This window comes from Salvia hispanica, chromosome 4 (assembly GCF_023119035.1).
Source record: "Salvia hispanica cultivar TCC Black 2014 chromosome 4, UniMelb_Shisp_WGS_1.0, whole genome shotgun sequence".
Taxonomy (NCBI): domain Eukaryota; kingdom Viridiplantae; phylum Streptophyta; class Magnoliopsida; order Lamiales; family Lamiaceae; genus Salvia; species Salvia hispanica.
Window position 1 is genome coordinate 53,699,470 of NC_062968.1, and position 20,098 is coordinate 53,719,567.

Consider the following 20,098-nt stretch of genomic DNA (forward strand, 5'->3'; position numbering starts at 1 on the left):
ACAATATCTAAACTGCATAATCATCTGATTAATATCAATATTAGTCATGGAACAAATAATTGGATCACAAAATGCATCAGAATTCGACTGCGATTGGCTCCACGCCATCCAAAACTATCTCCTCAGCGACTCCGATTTCCCCCTTGATTTCGAAGCCAATGCATCTCCTCTCAGCGACGACGACGTTTCGCAAATGGTCGACGAGCTTCTGTGCGACGACACCGCGCCTCCTCCTCCTCCTCCGCGGCCGGAGGTGGAGTGGAAGCGCTACAAAGGCGTGAGGCGGCGGCCGTGGGGGAAGTTCGCGGCGGAGATAAGGAATCCGGAGAAGAAGGGATCGAGGCTGTGGCTGGGGACGTACGAGACGCCGGAGGAGGCCGCCGTGGCTTACGATCGAGCCGCGTTCAGGATGCGCGGCTCGCGGGCCCGGGTCAACTTCCCGCACCTTATCGGGTCGGGCATTCCGGAGCCGACCCGAGTCACTAAGAGGAAGAACGCTGATTTTAATAATGCGTCGCGGAAGAAGATCAATTGTGTAGAATCGGATTAGGGTTTTGTTTAATTTAGTGTTAATCCTAAACTAGGGATTAGCTTAAGTCGGTCTTGAATCGCTTGAAAAAATGTTGTATACCAAAAAATTCACACAATAAACAGTCATTTGTTCAATACAAGAACAATTATCGGTACTAGTTGATCAATTCGAGAAACGAAAGCTGTGAAATCTTTAGTGAACTTTCGCATATTTTGTGTGACAAAAATTAGTCAATCTACAAAATTTATTCATTAATTAAATTAAGGGTGATATCCTAATACACAAATTTTATGGCTGAGTATTATGAGTATCGTATATACAAGATTAACATAACTGCGCATTATTTGGCATTATTTGATAAATATCCTAATATCGTATAGTTATAAATCAAAGCCAAAATATATTAAATCATATACAAAAGCATGACCAAAATCAAATTGGGGAGATTAAAAGTTTTATTATTGGAGATCCTCTAGTTAATTTTACTCTGCCACCCAATCCATATAACCTAAAGTTAATCCGGTGGGAGTCAGTTGACCAAGCCGTAGAACGGTTAGTGCTTTAGACCAAAAATCTCAGGTTCAAGTCCTCCGTGGAGTGGCCTATAAATTTAAATTCATTTATCCATAAAAAAAATAAAAAGATAATTTAGTCAATTTGAAGTTGACCAATAATTGACCCATTAATTGGAACATCTTCTACTCAATTTTGTTTTGGGACACAAACGTAATAGTATAGCATTAAATTCAATAATCATGTTTAATAGATGAAGAGATGATCTAATTTGAATTTGTATTAGCTGGAGCAGCTAGATCAGATGATTGGCAGTAGTTAACTGCTGTCGGAAAAAGGAATTGTTAATGCATATTATGATGGCATTCGATTAAATAATTTAATTGACGAATGATTGGGAATTTAGGGTAAGCTAAAGATGCGATGATCATAAACTTACAATAATGAAAACATATAGCTTGCTGTATTTTTAAGTGTCATGTTTAGCTTTTATTTTCTTGTTTCCTAACAAGCGTCCCATTTCAAAAATTAAGAGCCATTCTTCACATCCCTAATAATGAAGAAATTGACTTGTTAGAATTGTTGAATATACATGCGTTATTTATAAGAGGTGTGACATGATGAATAAGTTGGTAATAATTGAAAAGGTCATAAAATATGAGTTTTGTTTGAAACTTAAAATTGTCAATCACTCCTTGTCGAAGGAAGGGGACAACATATGCTTAGTTTTCATTTTAAGTAGACAAAAATAATTCAATTTCTTGATAGTCAAAGTTCATATTATGAAGTCATTAATTAACTAAAACAAATAAACATTGATTATTAAGCAATACTAGTTTATTATAATGATAAAAATTAAACAAACAAAATACAAAATTAACGCGATAGTGAAATAGGAGTAATAAATACATCATGTACTATATTATTAGATTAGTTCTTAATCTCGTACGGCTTTTTGGTTTTGTAAATCCCACACGTTTTAGTCAGAATAACGAGATACTAAGAAAATTTTATTAATAAAATAAAATAACACATGTTTAAATTTACTGTATATATATATTTTATGAGAAAAGTAATTTTATAGATTAGTCTTGGAAGTTGGATTGAAGATTCTCCCTGTCTAAGACTCAATTTTTTTAATATCCAAACCACGTTTTGTATATACGTGTATATAAGAGCATATAATTATTTATTTATTTTACATTATCAATGCAGACAAGCCCACCGCCCATACACAAGCCTGAATTATAAGCATAATACATTCCAATATTGTTATTATTTTCACAAATAATTGAACGTAACAGTACATAAATAGAACGTGCTGAATATACAATAAAATATTGATTACAAGAAGCTCAATCAGAACATTCCTCTATTACATATGCATAATTAAATTTCTTCATTATATATATTCTCGATTTATTTTTTATTATGAAGGATGACTTCTTCAATGCATGCCTCATTCTCTAGAATCACCTTCTCGTCGTCACTTGGTCTAAAAAAGAAAAATATTCGTGATGTGAAATAAATTTTGAAAATGGGATAAATAATCGATTACTCCCTCCGTTCCACATAATTTTACCCAGTATTCCATTTTAGTCCATCCCATATAATTTTACCCATTTCACTTTTACCATTTTTGGTAGTGGACCCCATATTCCACTAACTCATTCCTACTCACATTTTATTATAAAACCAATACTTTAAAAGTTGGATCCACATCCCACCAACTTTTTCAACTCACTTTCTATTACATTTCTTAAAACTCGTGCCAAGAAAATTATATGGGACGGAGGGAGTATATTCCACCAATAGCGTTTTAACAAAAAGTTTTATTCTAAAAATGATTTCATGTAAAATATATATCCAATGTTCCAACATAAAATTTACCCTGGATTTAGCAGGAGACAATGGGATACTCCAAGGAAAGTTTCCGCTAACAAGGATTTTGCTTATACCGGAAAAAAGAGTTGAGTTTTTTTTTTAGTAAATGAGAATCAATATATAATAGTTTTTTATTTAACATTGTGATAATTCGAACCCTAATTTATTTGTTGGAGAAGAAATATTTTACCAACTGAGTTTTGCAAAAATGCATTCACACAATGCTTCCATCAGAAATGGCAACTGGGCCGGACTGACCCAGCGCAACAAGGCTAGGCCCGGGCTCTTTAGTAAAACTAAGGGAACCTAAGCTAGGCTCCTAGGTTGAAATGGGCTTAAATTGGATCATTTTTCAAACTCAGAAGTAGCCTGGGCCCTGGACTACTAGAAACCCAGCCCAAGCTTAAACACAACCCAACCTAGTCAAGGTATAGACCCAAATAACACCCAAAATACAAATCCTTTATAATTATTCCTCCTCTAATCTTAACATAATTTTAAACATATTTATTCTAAATATTTATACTCTCTCTGTCTCAAGGTAGTTGATGTGTTTGTTTTGAACATGAGATATAAAAAAGTGATGCTTAAAAGTTTAAATGAGAAGAGAATAAAATAGGAGAGCAAATATGTACGAGAGATAAAATGATTAAATGAGGGGGGTGGGATCCTCTGCTGTGCTCCCCACCCTTAAATGAGGGTAAAGTAGGAGAAAATATAAAGTTTTTTGGTCAATAAAGGAAACGATTCAACTACCATGAGACCATCTAAAAATAACTACTTCATCCGTCCACGAAAAATAGTCTCATGTTGCCATTTTGGAATGTCCGTAAAAAATAGTCTCATTTCTTAAAATGGAAAGTATATCTTTCATACTTTACCCACTTTTTCTCCTTGTCTCTCTTAGTTTACCTGCTTTTTCTCTTTCTCTCTCACTTCACCAACTTCTCATTAAAGCTTGTGACATTCATAAATAGGACTATATATTTTTTGTGGACGAGGGAGTACAACTCAACTAGCTTGGGACGAAGGGAGTTTTAGTTTATACTCCCCTTCCCACAAGAATATGCATGCTCTCTTTTCTTTTTTGTCTGTCCTACAAGAATATGCACTTTCTAAATTTGAAAACACTTTTTTCTCTAATGAGGCATTCTCCACTTATAATACATTAATTACTTTTTATTTCTACTTCTCTCTTACTTTACAAATTATGCATTAAAACTCGTACTCAACCAAAAGTGCATATTCTTATGGACGGATGAAGTATATTTTAAAATTTTCTTCCATAATTGCAATATGATTTAAATGTAAATATATGATTTATAAATATTAAGGTAATATTTCATATAATTCTAAAACCATCCAATTAATATATATACATTATACATAAATATATTAAAAAATTTATATAGTTTAATCCCCTAAATGTATGAATTCTACATAAATATATAAATTTTTTTATATAGTTTAGTCCTCTAAATGTAATTATATTTATTTATAATATTAATACTACAAAATTTTAAAATTAAGTAAAAATATTAATAAATATGTACGAAAAAATAATTTTCTACACAACCCGTCCTAGTGCGACCCAATTTGTCGGTAGTCTTGGTCAGAGCTGATTCTGAATTTATAGAAAGAAACCTAGCCCAACCCACTTCGTTGGTCGGTCTGTTTTGGGCCGGCCTAATCTATTTGACAATTATAACCTCCATTAAGTCAGTTGTTGTGTTCGTTAATATTATAAGAAAGGGATGAGACGAACACACCAATCCAAAAACATTTAGGGTCTGTTTGATACACGAAATTGAAAATGAATTGAAATTCTACGTAATTGAATTGAAAATAATTGAATTAGAATTAAATTAAAAACCAATTGTTTGGTAGAATGAGATACTGGAATTGAAGTTGTTTGATAGAATGAAATACTAAAATTGAATTTGGAAAATTATGCACATATACAATACAGTATACACATATTGGATCTGTTTTAGAAATATTAATTTCCTAAATAGAAAAACTGACCCAAGCTACACTTTGGTCAAGGGAATTCATTTTGTTCAATTAAACAGGAACTGATAAAAGAGAACAATTTTTTTTTGCCGCTAATTATAAAAATACAACCTTATTAATTTAGCTGTCATCTTGAAATCGAACTTTCTCAAAAATGTCATATATACATATGGAACTTCCTAAACAATTTAATTTCTATGGAATTTAGTTCTCCATCTTTCCGATATATTATCCTGTTTCAAATGGAAACGGCAATACTTATTATTTACATAATTTAAATGAAGTTAATTTCTCCAAATAATATGTCAATTCTCAGTGGACCCCACTTGAATCTGATTTAAAGTTTATTAATTTCTTGGATAGAAAAACTTACCCGAGTTATACACTGAGTCAAGGTTAAACTTGGTTTTAAGATGTCATCTAGCTCCATTTATCCAATTAAATAGGATTTGACAAAAGAGAACCAAACTTTTTGTCATTTTTCTCCTACTATCATGTTTCAAATGCAAACGACAGTTATTTATTATTTACATAATATAAATGAAGTTATTCCCCCAAATAAGGAGTACGTAAAAGGTTGACAAATGAGCATCTCGATTCTCGGTAGATGCCACTTGCATGCGATTTTAAGTGTATTAATTTCTTGGATAGAAAAAATAACCCAAGTTCCCTTTGGGTTTGGGTTGACAATTAACTTTGATCCCAACACGAATTCGCATGAAGTTAATCCGGCACAAACACAAATCTCCTAAAATACAATTGTACTTGAAATTGTATAAAGAAAGTAAATCACTGATTCGTTCTAGCTTAAACTTGCCGTGATTCCTTAATTTATCTCCAGAGTTGAAAAACGAACACAAATGCTTAATTTATCTTAAGTTATTGCAAAAAATTATGGAATTCAATAATTCTATAGCCTTTGTCGTGATATCGGACAATTTATCTTGAGTTAAAAAAAAACTAATTCCACTATGCCAACTTCCATAGTTTCTTCGTAAAATTCATGTCTATATTAAGATGATTGATTCTATCATGTTGAAAAGAACTTTCAAATATACGGATTGCATTCTATCACATAATATTATTGTTATAACATTTCAGTTCAGTCATTCTCAAAAGAACTAAATTTCCACCGACATTAAATGTGAAATGAAGTATTATACATTTCCACCATTATTAAATAATGAGCCAATGTACGTTTTCTAGTGGTTAAATTGCCAGCTCAATGTGTATTTATATATCAATATATGTTACATGAGGTACATTTAAAATTAAGTATAAACCTATTCCTCTAGTAAATAGTACTAGTTTGTTTGGTAGGGTAGAAAATAGACATTTCTTTTGAGTATTTGTTCTGAGAAAATAATAAATAGTTAAGGTGGAGAAAAAATAATATAAAGAATAAGTTTTTCGTTTCTATGTCAATATTATTCTCTCCTATTTTACTATCTTCATTCTAACTACTTGTTAGTATATTATTTTTCTAAAACGAGTAGCTACATAGGACGGAGGGATTACCGTTGATTTATAATGAGCTAAATTCCGTCCCACAAGAATATGCAATCTTTCATTTTTAGTCTGTCCCACAAGAATATGCACTTTCTAATTTTGAAAAGTCTTTTCTCTAATAAGGTGAGACTAATTCTTTACTAACAATACTTTAATTACTTTTTATCTCCATCTATCTTTTAATTTGACAATTTTACATTAAAACTCGTGTCAAACCCAAAATGCATTTTCTTTGAAGACAAAAGAAGTATTTTCTAGGGGTGTGGATCCTCTGCGGTGATGGAAATACAGCCGGAGGGAGCTATTGTGCTATTTAAACGTCAACGTATTTGAATCAATTACTGCATCCCTTTTCATTTTCAATATTATTACTTTCTGCTATTTGAACGACTTATTGAGTGAACTTTTACAAACTTTACTTTATCCAAATAGATTTTACTCACGATGCACTAATCATTCCACAGTACGTATTCATTATTTTAGTGATTTTTGTTGCAGTACAAATTTTAACATAACGATTAATTAGTACTACTACTGATAATTTATGGCTTTTTTTATTTTACTAATTAAAATTTTAAAAAAAATTATTTAGTTACATGCTCATTTCAATTTTCTTTTAAGTATTAGTAATATTTTGGCAAATTAATTTAATATCAATAAATTATTATTTAAAATCATAGCTAATTTATGTGTCTAATTATACCATCAACGCTTCATAAAGTGTCTTTACTATTGCATTGTTGGTGTCCCAACTAAAATTTGGGGACACAAATAGAAGCGTACTAAAAAATAAAAGATTAAGATAATTTTTCCTCAACTTAGGGACACTTTTTTTTTTCTTCCTAAATTATTTTAAAATTTTCCAAACACTAGTAATTTGCGTCTCAATTTTTGTGTCCCTAAATGATAAGTTTTGTGTAGTGTGAAGAAAATGCATTAGTGGAATATGAGGTCAATTATCAAAAGTAGTAAAAAAATAAGTCTGACAAGTATTGACGGACTGACCGAAAAAGAAACTAGTGACAAGTGATGGCGGACGAAGGGAACAGTAGTTTTTACCTTAACCCACGTAGGACAATTGAGAAAATTGAAATGTTATAATCTGATTGTCAAAATTATGGAATTAGCTAAAATTCAACGAAATTTTATAATTAAATAACAATTATTTATATTTGAATATAAAATGAGTTTTCAAATTTGATTTTTAGTCAAAAACAAAATTAGAATTGAAATTAATAACTCCCAAATCAATAAGCTCTATTATGATTTAAATTATAATCTATTAATTTATAGTAGTAATTTAAAATGGTATAAGTTTAATAACTAAAAATTAGTAATATTCAAAAATTACGAATATGGTGATGCACCTTGATATCAATAGTGATAATTGATCACATATGTATTAATTCTACTGCAACAAGTAATATTTGTATAGTAGAATTAATTAAAAAGGAAAAGGAATGCAGAAATTGACTCAGTACGTCGCCGTTTAAATAGCACAGCAAAGCAGGGATCCATCCCCATTTTCTAGTGGTTAAATTGTCAGCTAAATATGCATTTATAAACCTATTCCTCTAGACTCTAGTAAGTAGTACTCCATGTATACGGTATGCACTGGATGACACTAATCAACAGGGGGTGTTCGGTTGGCAAGACTAAATCTCACGATTAAATATGGATTATGTTTGGCTTACAAGATTGACCCCCTCAACTTAATCGTAGATAGATAATCTCCTGATAATTAGTCATAACTTCCCTTCTCCAACTAAAATAATCCTACAACTTAATCCTAAATAAATAGTCTCATGATAATTAGTCATAGCAACTAAACGCTACCTAATACCTTCCACTAATTCTATGTATGCCATATGACTGGTCACGACTTGATAAATAGTTTTGCATATCTTGGTAGGGATTCTCTACATATTATCAATAATTAATACCCCTTAAATTTTATTACATTTTTCCATTTCTTTTCGTCTCATAAAATTTGTCACATTTCACTTTTTAATACTCCCTCCATCCCACAAAGATTGTCCCATTTTCCATTTCTGTCTGTCCAACAAAGTTTGTCTCATTTCACTTTTTACCATTTTTGATAGTGCACCCCATATTCCACTAATTCATTCCTACTCACACTTTATTATAAAACCAATATATAAAAGTAGGACTCACGTTCCACTCACTTTTCAGTACATTTCTTAAAACCCGTGTTAGGTCAAAGTGAGACTATCTTTGTGGGATGGAGGGAGTATTTTTTTTAGTAGTGAACCTTATATTCCATTAACTCATTCCAACTCACATTTTATTATAAAATTAATTATATAAAATTACGGCACACTCTCTACTAACTTATTCAACTCTTTTTCATTACATTCTTAAAATTCGTACTCGGTCAAAGTGTGATAATAAAGAACGGAGGAAGTATAATGCTACTAAATAGAATTAAAAAGTCACACTAAACTTCACACCTAATTACCTAAGTAACTGTTTAGATCTGAATAATCATCCGTGAATTTATTGGATTGACATAGAATGATGAAATTTCAAGTGTAACTTTTAGTATTTAATTTAGTACTACTAAATGCACATATCATACATGGTTCACTAAGGGCGTGTTCAGGTTTCTTCGTTCCAAACCTATTGATTAAATTCCTTCACTATTTGTATAAGGTTGGGCCCACATATTCTTAAATCAACTCGCGTGTTCGAGGAGCCAGAAATAAACTCATATTTGCATTTATGATATATTTATTTATTCCCTTTTTATGTGTGTTCCCAAAAATACCCAAATTTTTTAGTGTCTTCCCAAAAAACCCCCCTTCAACCTCCAAACGAAAATTTACAGCAGGCACCAGAAAAATTAGGCGCGTTTTGTTGCAAAATTCGAATTTTCGACTTCCTACAAATTGGGGAGGGAAGTGAAGTCTGATTTCAGAACTCATTGGATACGAAGTGAATAGTGTAAGCAATTGGTGAAAGGGGTGAAATTCCCCTTCCTGGGTTGTGGAGGTAGTAAAGAATCATTTCTTCGGTTAAGAAGAAGAACGGACAACTGATTCTGATGAATTATTTTGCAATATTGAATATTATTTTGAGTTTGAATGTTAAGTTTAACGTTGTGTCGAGTGCGTTTAGATTGCATTTCGATGTTATTTTAATTCGACTTGAGGTAATTTGTTTGTCTGGTCTCTGAAATGGTGTAACCGATTTGAAACACACCTGTGAACTAATCGGGAGACTATTTGTGTAACCGATTCCGTCGCCTGCCCAAAAAAGCTCCGCGTCAAAAGTCACGACGAATTGGTATTTTGAGTGTGCCGCCCAAAAATTCCAGCCGCACAGAGGAAATGAGAGGGTTCAGATGAAACTAGCATTTTGGGAAAGTGAAGCTGGAAGGTGGGAAATTAAGTTCGGGGGTATAAAAGTAATCTTGCACTGATTTATGACTTTACAGCTCACTCCAGTTTTCAAATACCAGCTCCACACGGAGAATTGAATTTTGGTAAATCAAATAGGAACAGTGCGGGCTTTGGCAATATATTCGGGCCGATCAAAATTAATTCCATAAAAATGAACGGATGAAATCTACCCGAAATAGCACCAAAACTGATTATATTCAAAAACCTGAACACGCCCTTACTAATATTGAAATTCTAACTCTATATTATACTCGTAAAATAGCAAATTATTTTAAAATCATGAATTATGTGACAAAAAAAACGTATAACTAATGTTATCAAAGAAACCCTAATTCCTTGAAAAAAAATAATAATATTATAAATAGTCAAAGTCACCGTCAAAACAAACACATCTACTATTTAGAAATTATAAGTGTTTAGAAAACCATAGAAACTTAAAAGGAAATACAATGATAACTAAGAAATTAAAAATAAACGTAAAAAAAATAGTAGATTGTCTTTTTCGTCCCTTAAAGATGTCAGATTAACCAAAATCAATCGTATGTTAATGTCATAGTGACTTTGATTTCTAAGCTTGATTCGCAACTACCATGCGAATTTCAAGTATTTTAACACAAAATATTTTTGGCACGTTTTCGATGTCACCAACGTTTATTGTAGGAACTACATCATAAATTTTACTCCCTCCATCCTTCCTATGTTAATGTCGTGGTGATTTTGATTTCTAAGCTTGATTCGCAACTACCATGCAAATTTCAAGTATTTTAACACAAAATATTTTTGGCACGTTTTCGGTGTCACCAACGTTTATTGTAGGAACTACATCATAAATTTTACTCCCTCTATTCCTGAAATTTTTTCACTTATTTCATTTTCCGTCCGTCCCAAAAAATTTGTGACCTTTCATTTATATCATTTTTGGTAGTGGTCCATATATATAACTAACTCATTCACACTCACATTCTATTATAAAACTAATACAGTATATAAAAGTAGGACTCACATACTCACATTCTATTATAAAACTAATACAGTATATAAAAGTAGGACTCACATGCCACCAACTGTTTCAACTAACTTTCTATTACTTTTTTAAAATTCGTACCGGATCGGTGATGAATTATTAAGTACGAAGGGAGTAATATTTTGTCCAATTTTTTCACGAGATCTAATTTGGAAAAAAAAATGTGTACTTCATTTGACTTCTGAAAAATTCTACATGTACAAGATCATTTATGAATTTTAATACTCCTATTCCTATCATTTTTTTCAACCGACTTAGTTCACAGCTTAAACATGTCAATTTGAAACACTTGAGAGCGTCACACATGAATAACATATTACAAATAGGAAACCAGATTACTTCTCCGTGGAAAATGTAAAAACAATAATAAAATTCATAATTGCATGTTATGACCAATTTTTAAACTTATATAAATTATATGAGTGATTAGAACTTGACCAAAATCATGGTTATCCCGACAATTTACTTTTATGAATTTAATTTAGAAATAGGATACCATATAATGTGTCCAGAGTCTTTGTCCTAGCGGCAAGGAACTTAGACATCAATGTATAGGTGCCGAGTTTGAGCCCTCTCGACATCAGTTGTAAACTGTAATTTATATAAAAAAAAAGGATGCCATATACTGTAATTTATAAATACACATATTATGGTGGTATGTATATAATGAGAATAGTTTTTACAACGAAACGAGAATACGATTAGGGGACTACATGGTGATGTGGATCTTGATCTTTATTCCAAAAAATATTTTGTCTGTTGTATCTGAAGAAACATCTTAAATTTATAAAATTACTTTGTTTCTCCAAAAAAAAAAAAAAACGAGAAAATAAATTTAAATGTGATGAATACTTAGCATTATCAAAAACAATAATCGAACGTCAGCTTTCTCCTCATCAGTATATATATGCATATACTCAACACTAACACAATATCCATTATCCAAACTGCATAATCATCTGCTATATACATTAATCATGGAACAAATAAATGAATCAAAAAATGTGGGAGTATATGGCTTCGACTATGATTGGCTCCACGCCGTCCAAACCTATCTCCTTAGCGACTCCGATTTTCCCCTCGGTTTCGAAGCCAGTGCATCCCCGCTCAGCGACGACGACGTTTTGCAAATGGTCGACGAGCTGCTGTGCCACGACAGCTACGTTATCGCCGCGCCTCCTCCTCCGAGGCCGCCGGCGGTGGAGTGGAAGCGGTACAAAGGCGTGAGGCGGCGGCCGTGGGGGAAGTTCGCGGCGGAGATAAGGAATCCGGAGAAGAAGGGGTCGAGGCTGTGGCTGGGGACGTATGAGACGCCGGAGGAGGCCGCCGTGGCTTACGATCGAGCCGCCTTCAAGATGCGCGGCTCGCGGGCCCGGGTCAACTTCCTGCACCTTATCGGGTCAGGCTGTTAGAAAGACTACGTGAATGTAGTAGTAACTATTATGCTTGGTTATGACTTATGATTCAATCATGTATCATGTACCATTTGGTGGTATTCGGATTCCTAGATAAAATGATACCATGATATCATAACTAATTATCCATGATTATCCATCTAGAATTGAATCTCATGAACTACAAATTTATTCCGGGATACAATTTTGCAAACCGAACAAGGTTTAATCATAATCTTAATTTTCTTAATCCAATGCTATTGATATACAAATATGTTACTATTCGAGGAAGCTGTGAAATTTTGTTGGATTTTACGTGCAAAAATCAATATAGCTCTAGGCCAGCCAGTGGACTTACAATCTTTTATCTACCTTAATTAATTTACAATCTATATATACACATATGTATTGTATGGGATTTGGGAATAGTAATTTTCTAGACTAGTATTTCTTGGAAGTTGGATTGAAGATTCTTTTTGTCTAATACTCAATTATTTTTAAATATCCTAACCACGTTTGTATGTACGTGTATATAGGAGTAATTATTTACATTATCCGTGTAGACAAGCCCCCACCGTCCATGCACAGGCGAATTCTAAGCATAACACATTCCAATATTATTATCATTTTCACAAATAATTGAACGTAACAGTATATAATTAGAACGTGCTTGATCTACAATAAAATACTTTTTTATTTTCTAAAAGTAAAAATTCTTTTTTTTTATTTTAACAAACTGATCACAAAATCCACTAACACTGCCAATTTCTAAAGTTCCTATTTTTAAGAAACTAAGGGTATCTCCACCGGCGCCCCTCCCGGTCGCCCGCCGGCGACGTCCGCCGTAGGGAGCGGGAAGGGCGCCCACGCCCGTCCCGAGTGCCCCTGCCATGGGCTCGCCCCTCAACCCGACGTCCTACCTGACGGGCGCCACTGTGGCGTGGGTAGGACGTCCCACCGATTTTTTTTTATTTTTTTATTTTAAAAAAAACTCTGTAAATACGGCTCGTGTCGAAATTTTAATTCCGTAAATTTTAATTTTAATTGTGAATTTATTAATTTATTGCGGGAAGTCCTAGTGGAAAGTCCTAGTGCAGTGGGAAGGGCTAGTGATGTGGCAGTGGAATAGGAAGGGCTAGTGCTGACGTGGCAGACAGTTTTTATGGGAAGGGCTAGTGGAGGTCCTAGTGGGAAGGGCGCCATCGGAGACACCCTTAAGGAAATATTGATTACAAGAAGCTGGATCAGAAACTCCTCTATTACATCTTGTGCGTTAATTTCTTCATTATATACATTCTCGAAAAAAAAGGTTCATTTTATTTACAGAGATTGAAGGATGATTTCTTCAATGCATGGCTTATTGTCCAGACTCATCTTCTTGTCGTTACCACTTAGACTAAAAAAATTAATACTCCCTCCATCTCATAATAAAAATCACACTTTGCTATTTTTAGTCTATCCAACAATAAGAGCTACATTTCATTTTTATCCTAAATGACATATAAGTCTCACATTCCACTAACTCATTTTACTCATATTTTATTATAAACCTACATAAAAAAGTGGCCACTAACTTTTCCAACCCACTTAAATTTCTTAAAACTCGTACGCACAAAGAGATCGACTCTTAATTATGGGACAAAAGGAGTATCAGTCTAGCGTTTTAACAAAAGTATCACACTAGAAAGACTCAGTACACTAAAAATGGACAAAAGGACTAATTTTTGTGGACAAATCAAAATAAAAAACAAAAGATTATTAATTGTGGAGGGGAGTATCAAATACAGAGATGAACACACTAAATCGATTCACCAGAGCAGCATCTATTTCGAAAGTCAAAACTATTTTCATAGGTTTGTTGAGTACAAAAACCGATATAAGTTTTCAGCCGCATGACAAAACTAGAACTGCATCTCATTATATAAACAGAAAATTAGGTGAGGCAATAGGAGCTAACACTGTAAATTTTGGAGTCTATATTTGGCCCATTATAAATAGAGCAGGAATGTCGTTTATCAAAATGCCATGTATCCAAAAACTGGCAGGGCATGTGACCAATTCAGCCTAGGATAGCCATTCACCATACCTCCTCAACCTATCGGATGTCGTCTCCTGCAAACAATAAACCCATATAAGGCATATAACCAGAAATCACATCAAGCAATGCAAGAGATTCTCTGAGGAAGATGATGATCAGAAACCGTATTACTCGCCATAATCCCAACTAATCCCCTGCTTGCTCATTGCTACTTGATAAACATAACAGGGATTCTAATGATGCAACATGTTTGGTATTATGTGCATTAACAGGGAAGGGAGATGTGGAGTTTAATTGAGCTAAGAGATTATTTGCACATTATGCCAGAATACACGTTTGTGAATTTCATAGGTGAACCCTAAAGACGAAGTATGGATTCCAACAGGTACCTCTTTGGGCGGCTACGATCTTCCTCGAAGTCCATCACTCCACCATGTTCAGAAAAGATCTCTTCATGCCCTCGGAAGTCAACGTCGGCCTGCTTACAATTGGTAACTTCTGCCACATCGTAAGACACGTCGACCAACAAATACAGAGACTGTATATAAACTAGTTCTTATACAGATAAAAGTACGATTTAGAAATAGCATCAAACATATAAGTGAGATGGATACCGGACTAACCTAACACATACATGTCACTGTTAATTTCCAGCTTAAGAAAATAAACTAATCTGATAAGCGGCATAAGCCCAATGTATGTATTCACATATCTGGTTAATCAAAGTCTCCAGTTGGAACAGTTGATTGTCTCATATATATATAGGGAGCTTTTATGTGTGCATCATGATAACCAAGCATCAGAACGCACACAGCATGCAACAAAAAACAATAATAAACCGTACAAGTAAAATGACAAAGTTCACTACAGACTGACCTTTAAAGATAGTGTTTTCTTCACTTCCTCAACACGCTCTTCTACTTCTTTTGCGTGCTTCTTGTCTATCTCACTCATAGCATCTCCCCATTTTATCTTCTCTTGAATTGAAACTAGAAGATTTTCTGATGTAGAGAGCCTATGAATGGCAAAAACAAGATATAATAGAATTCTAAGAAGCTAAATAGTCAATAAGAAAATCCATATTCATACACCTTCTGCTGAGTCAAAAATATAAATCAAACAAGAAAATTTGATGCTTTAAAGATAAACCATTCACCAGTTAGATAATGTTTGGATCATCCCACCCAATTGTCCAGGTCTAAGATCCCTGCCTGCGGCAAATTGCACCTATAAATCCACCAACAATCAGATTAAAAAATGAATTATAAGTCAGGTAAGAACCTGAGCGACATTAGAGATTAACTGCACGAGTATGGAAGGAATACCTCAAAGCATCTTCTCAACTGATCCAGCTTTCCTCTGACTATGCCCTGTCCATATACCAGCAACAGGTTAAAGATTATCCTCATAAATTCTTATATCTGACCAGGCCAGTTATTAACTCATAAGAAATATACGTATTTAAAACCCGTGAAAGGGTGGGGGAGAGGGGCCGTAATAAGTCTGGACAAAACAGAAAGTGATATGTTGTCAAGTGACACGGGGGGTCCAAATTACTAGTACTTCTTTCGTTCCAAAAAAGAAATAGTTTCGCCCGTCTACCAAAATTAGTCTCATACTAAAAATGGAAAGTCATTCCTAATTTATATACTTTATCTGTTACGAATTAAAACTCATGTCATCCATTAATGAGAATATTTTTCACCAATGGAGGAGATTAATAATGTTGTATACTTTACTTTTAGTGTCAACGACGTCATAATCAGTCCGACAAGCACATTAGAGAACTACGAGATAGAGATGGATGATGGGAGATATATAATTTAAGAATGAGCAATATAAACTAAAGATACACTCTTTATAATCTTATAATAACAATATTTACATAAAATTACTAGAGTGAGAAAATAAAAAATGCACAAATAAATTAATTAGTAGCTAATGAATTAACTATGAGAATAATAAAAATAAATTGTGTAAAAGAGAAATGAATTTGTATAAGAAAATGTATAAAAATGTGCCCAAAAGCTAAAATGGTTCTGGTGGGGATCGATCCTAATCTGTGCTGGTTACAAGGCAGCTGCACAAACCAACTAAGCTAGAACTCATTTTGTACTCTATGCATATGTATAATATAGTAAACGCTCATCAATACACGTAGGTCCGCCTCTGCTGTCAAGCTAGCATTTATATTCAGTGACTCCAGTAATATAAGTAGAAAAAAATTGAATTTGTGGCGAATTTTGGAAACAAGTTTCTTTAGAAGGGAACGTTCATTTTTGCATTTATAATAGGGAAAACGCCAATGTCATTGTTTCGGTGTACCTTTGATTTGTTTAAAAACACCCCGGGTTCGATCCTCAGAGCCAATATTTACCTTTGGTTAGGGGTACCTTTGTTTTGTTTTGATTTTATTTTTAATTTATTTTTACTTTTTAAAAATGATATTTACCAGTTTTTCTTATTACTTTATTATCACTATAAGAAAACAAGTACTAGTATTTTTTTAATATTATTTAAGTTTTTAAATTGTTTTATTTTTTTTTATTAAATGTTATTCAGAAATACATTGTTAATAATAAGGAATAATATATTTACTACAACTAAACAAATAATTATGTGTGAATAGTTGAAAATTATCAAATTTTATACTCCCTCCGTCCCATAATAGATGTCACACTTTCTTTTTTAGTTTGTCCCACAAAAGATGTCACATTTCTTCTTTTGGAAAAAGTTCCCTCTCACATTAATTATAAAATTATATTTTCTCCCACCACTTAACACACAAAATAACATCTCCTAACATCCTGTGCCATCTACTATGGGACGGAGGGACTAGGGAGTAATATAAAATAATAGGTGTAAACTAATAATATTAATATTCTATTTAAAAAGTGAATATAATTGAAAAAGGTAGATAAACAGAAATGTTGGCAGTGGGGATCGAACTTGGGTTGCCATAATGCATAAACGGGTCGGGCTGTGACGAACTTGAATTGTTCAAATTCAGCACAGGAAATTTATCTTGAAAACTGCCAATGCTATTGGCGTGCTTAATCACGCCGATGTGGCGTGTTTAAAAACGCTGTCCTATTACATAAAGGCTAAAGCAAAAGAAAATATTCCCTTTAAGGGGATCTTTTTTAACCCCAAATTCAAATTTTTCCTTATTAAGTAACTGGGTATAAAGTATAAACAAGAAAAAAAAAAACTTACCACATACATACAGTCGTTAATGAGAAAGTCTTCCAACTGGCGAACATTGGCAACGTCCAACTCCTGCATCAACGAATCATATGGCAATACCTAGACAAAGCCCAAAGGTCAAGAAAAATGCTCAAGAACCATATCATTAGGAAAAGGAAGAAATAAAAAATTCGTAGCCAAGGATATCACTGACATGATTTACATAAGATAAGTTTTTTTTTTAAATCATCAAACTGGCTTATTAACAGAATACATATTATATCTATTTCTATCATACAAACTACTCCATCATTCTAATCTATAGAGCTAAAGAATAATACAATAGGAAAGTTGAGGAAATCGCACCCTTACACAACATAATGTGAACTAGAATGCAAGTTTTGATACTAGCAACGTGAGGAGCCAAAGCATAATAGCAGGAAACAGCCAGGCAGATATATATGGCCCCTGAGACTTATCAATAAGCACTAGCCCCAGTATGTAAATGAAGCTATGAAGGTTACGAAATTAATCAGCATATTATGTAATCGTGCAAAATCTCATAATTGAGAAATCATTCTAATTTCAATCACTAAATTTGTGCAGCCCTTTTTATGCCAAACCATCTTGCTCTGTCCAAATTCTACCATTAAAAAATATCCCTTTCCAATTTAAGAGGAGATGCTCACATTGGCAAACATATCTCTAACATTTTACATTAACAAACACTTGCAGAATAATGGAAGTATACCTTGTTAGTCTCCGCCAGAGTAAGTACAGTCAGCTGCTTCAATTTGAGGACTTGATCAGGTTTCAATTGTGGAAGACGACTTGCAGTAACTGTCCCACAATAGAGAGCATAATGTTCATTCAGGGTAAGATAACAACTCCATAGCCCCATGTGAGAGTTGAGACTGAGACTATATATCATATAGTAATAGAAGGGAGGGAAACCCACACTATCCTTCAGGTGCAAGACAACAAAATACTTGAATCATTCGGAGAGATTTTAACAAGGTTTAAATAGATTGCTAAGTGAAAATCTATAATGCTGGCTTGAGTCAGTAGTCCACCCACCACGTCAACTTTGAATCAAAATAGTCAGCTAGGAGAAGAATGATGATAGCTTATAAAATTATACAGAAGGACTGTAAGCTTACTCTTATATTCGCTCCATGTACCATATGCAAACATGCGAAGCACGTCAAGGAAGGCGCTATTCTCAGTCCCTTCTAGCTGCAGATAACTCCTCACATTAGAGAGTGGGGCGAAAAAAATACGAAAACACAAACATACATGCATAAATACATAAATATCCTAGAAAAGTTAGCAATACTACCATGTTGAAAAAAATCAACGAATTCATGTGAATATTTTCAAATTTGGGATATCAATTAATAAGCTGAAAGAGAGTGATAAACGAAAGTTGTTTAAAAATAATTATGACAAAATCAAATATTATGAAAACTTCATTTCAATATCTCTTATAACAAAATCAAATTTTATGACACCATATCCCCGGTAGAGAAATACAAACAAGAAACAGTTGATTAAAAGAAAACACTGAAAATTTAAATGTAACACATACATATAGTGATAATACAACTCCGAGGCTCATAATGATAACAAATACATATAGTGAAATGTAACACATACATATGGCGTATCGGTATGGCGGGATATGGCGGTCATTAATTAAATAAATAAAATAATATTTATATATTTGTATATAATTCAAAAAATTAGAAAATTAATAAAATATAACATCAAATTCAAAAACTCTAAACAATTAATAAAGCATAAACCGTAAGCCATGTGTCAAAATTACAGTAAAACACCGCCATGGCGCCATGACCGTGGCGGGCATGGTGGCCGATACAGAAAAATGCCATAAATCGGTGTGGCGATGGCGTTTTCATTACTAACCCATATGATATAGTGCCATATCACCGCCATAGCCGCTATTTAACAGCATTTAATATAATTAAGGGATAGTGCAAAAGAATGCAAAAACATCCCCTCACAGTGATAGTCTGAGGCCATATCTAAGTGGAAACCCTAAGATTACAACACCTACTATTTACTGTCAAAATACCCAGAACCTTAATATAACAGTAAGAAGTATGATTTGTACCTCTATGACGTTAGGGGCGGCGAGAATCTCGGAAAAGGCAAAGAGGGAAGGATGGGAAGTTGCCTCTACGATGAGGCTCGATATCGCCGAGCCCTGCAGAATCGATGCCTTCTTCAAGAAGTAGTCAATGTGCTCCGCTTGCTGCTGCTCAATGTCCATATTCACAGCGCCAAATTTCTACTGATGCGCAGAAAATTGTGAAATCACATAAAACTGCTTGTAGCAATCTCCTTTACTTGTACAGTATAAATAAAGTTGCCACCGGTATGATAGCTGAATGGAAATTCAGTGTTCAATTGATCGCGATTAGGGTTTAGGAATTTAGAGAAAAATTTCCCCCTTTCTTCATAAAAAAAAGAATCATGAAGTGGCTTCCATTCCTTATTTGAGACGGAGGAGTTTCTCTTCGAATTCTCTCTTTAGGAAATGCCAATTCGGCCCCTTAACTA

General features: G+C 33.5%; 3 protein-coding genes across 5 annotated transcripts; 2 read left to right on the forward strand and 1 right to left on the reverse strand.

The window, feature by feature from the left end:
* On the forward strand, nt 1-676 carry LOC125217665 (ethylene-responsive transcription factor 1-like). The gene has a single exon (XM_048119180.1). It carries the CDS (start codon nt 47-49, stop codon nt 548-550), a length of 504 nt encoding a protein of 167 aa, XP_047975137.1. The 5' UTR covers nt 1-46; the 3' UTR covers nt 551-676.
* Nucleotides 677-11,874: 11,198 nt separating this feature from the next.
* LOC125221397 (ethylene-responsive transcription factor 1-like) lies at nt 11,875-12,480 on the forward strand. Its single transcript, XM_048123516.1, has one exon. The coding sequence runs from the start codon at nt 11,875-11,877 to the stop codon at nt 12,307-12,309; it is 435 nt and encodes a 144-aa protein (XP_047979473.1). The 3' UTR covers nt 12,310-12,480.
* Nucleotides 12,481-14,032: 1,552 nt separating this feature from the next.
* Nucleotides 14,033-20,004, reverse strand: LOC125217593 (COP9 signalosome complex subunit 7). Of its 3 annotated transcripts, none has more exons than XM_048119113.1 (9): nt 19,650-20,004; nt 18,676-18,751; nt 18,267-18,355; nt 17,546-17,635; nt 15,655-15,699; nt 15,486-15,556; nt 15,206-15,344; nt 14,719-14,824; nt 14,033-14,403 (listed from the first exon to the last, which is right to left on the reverse strand). In XM_048119113.1, the coding sequence occupies exons 1-8, from the start codon at nt 19,806-19,808 to the stop codon at nt 14,753-14,755; spliced, it is 741 nt and encodes a 246-aa protein (XP_047975070.1). In that variant the 5' UTR covers nt 19,809-20,004; the 3' UTR covers nt 14,033-14,403; nt 14,719-14,752. The 3 variants fall into 3 exon arrangements, with proteins under 3 accessions (XP_047975070.1, XP_047975069.1, XP_047975068.1); XM_048119112.1 differs by having other exon boundaries at nt 14,719-14,827; XM_048119111.1 differs by having other exon boundaries at nt 14,719-14,807; nt 19,650-20,003.
* Nucleotides 20,005-20,098: the final 94 nt, after the last annotated feature.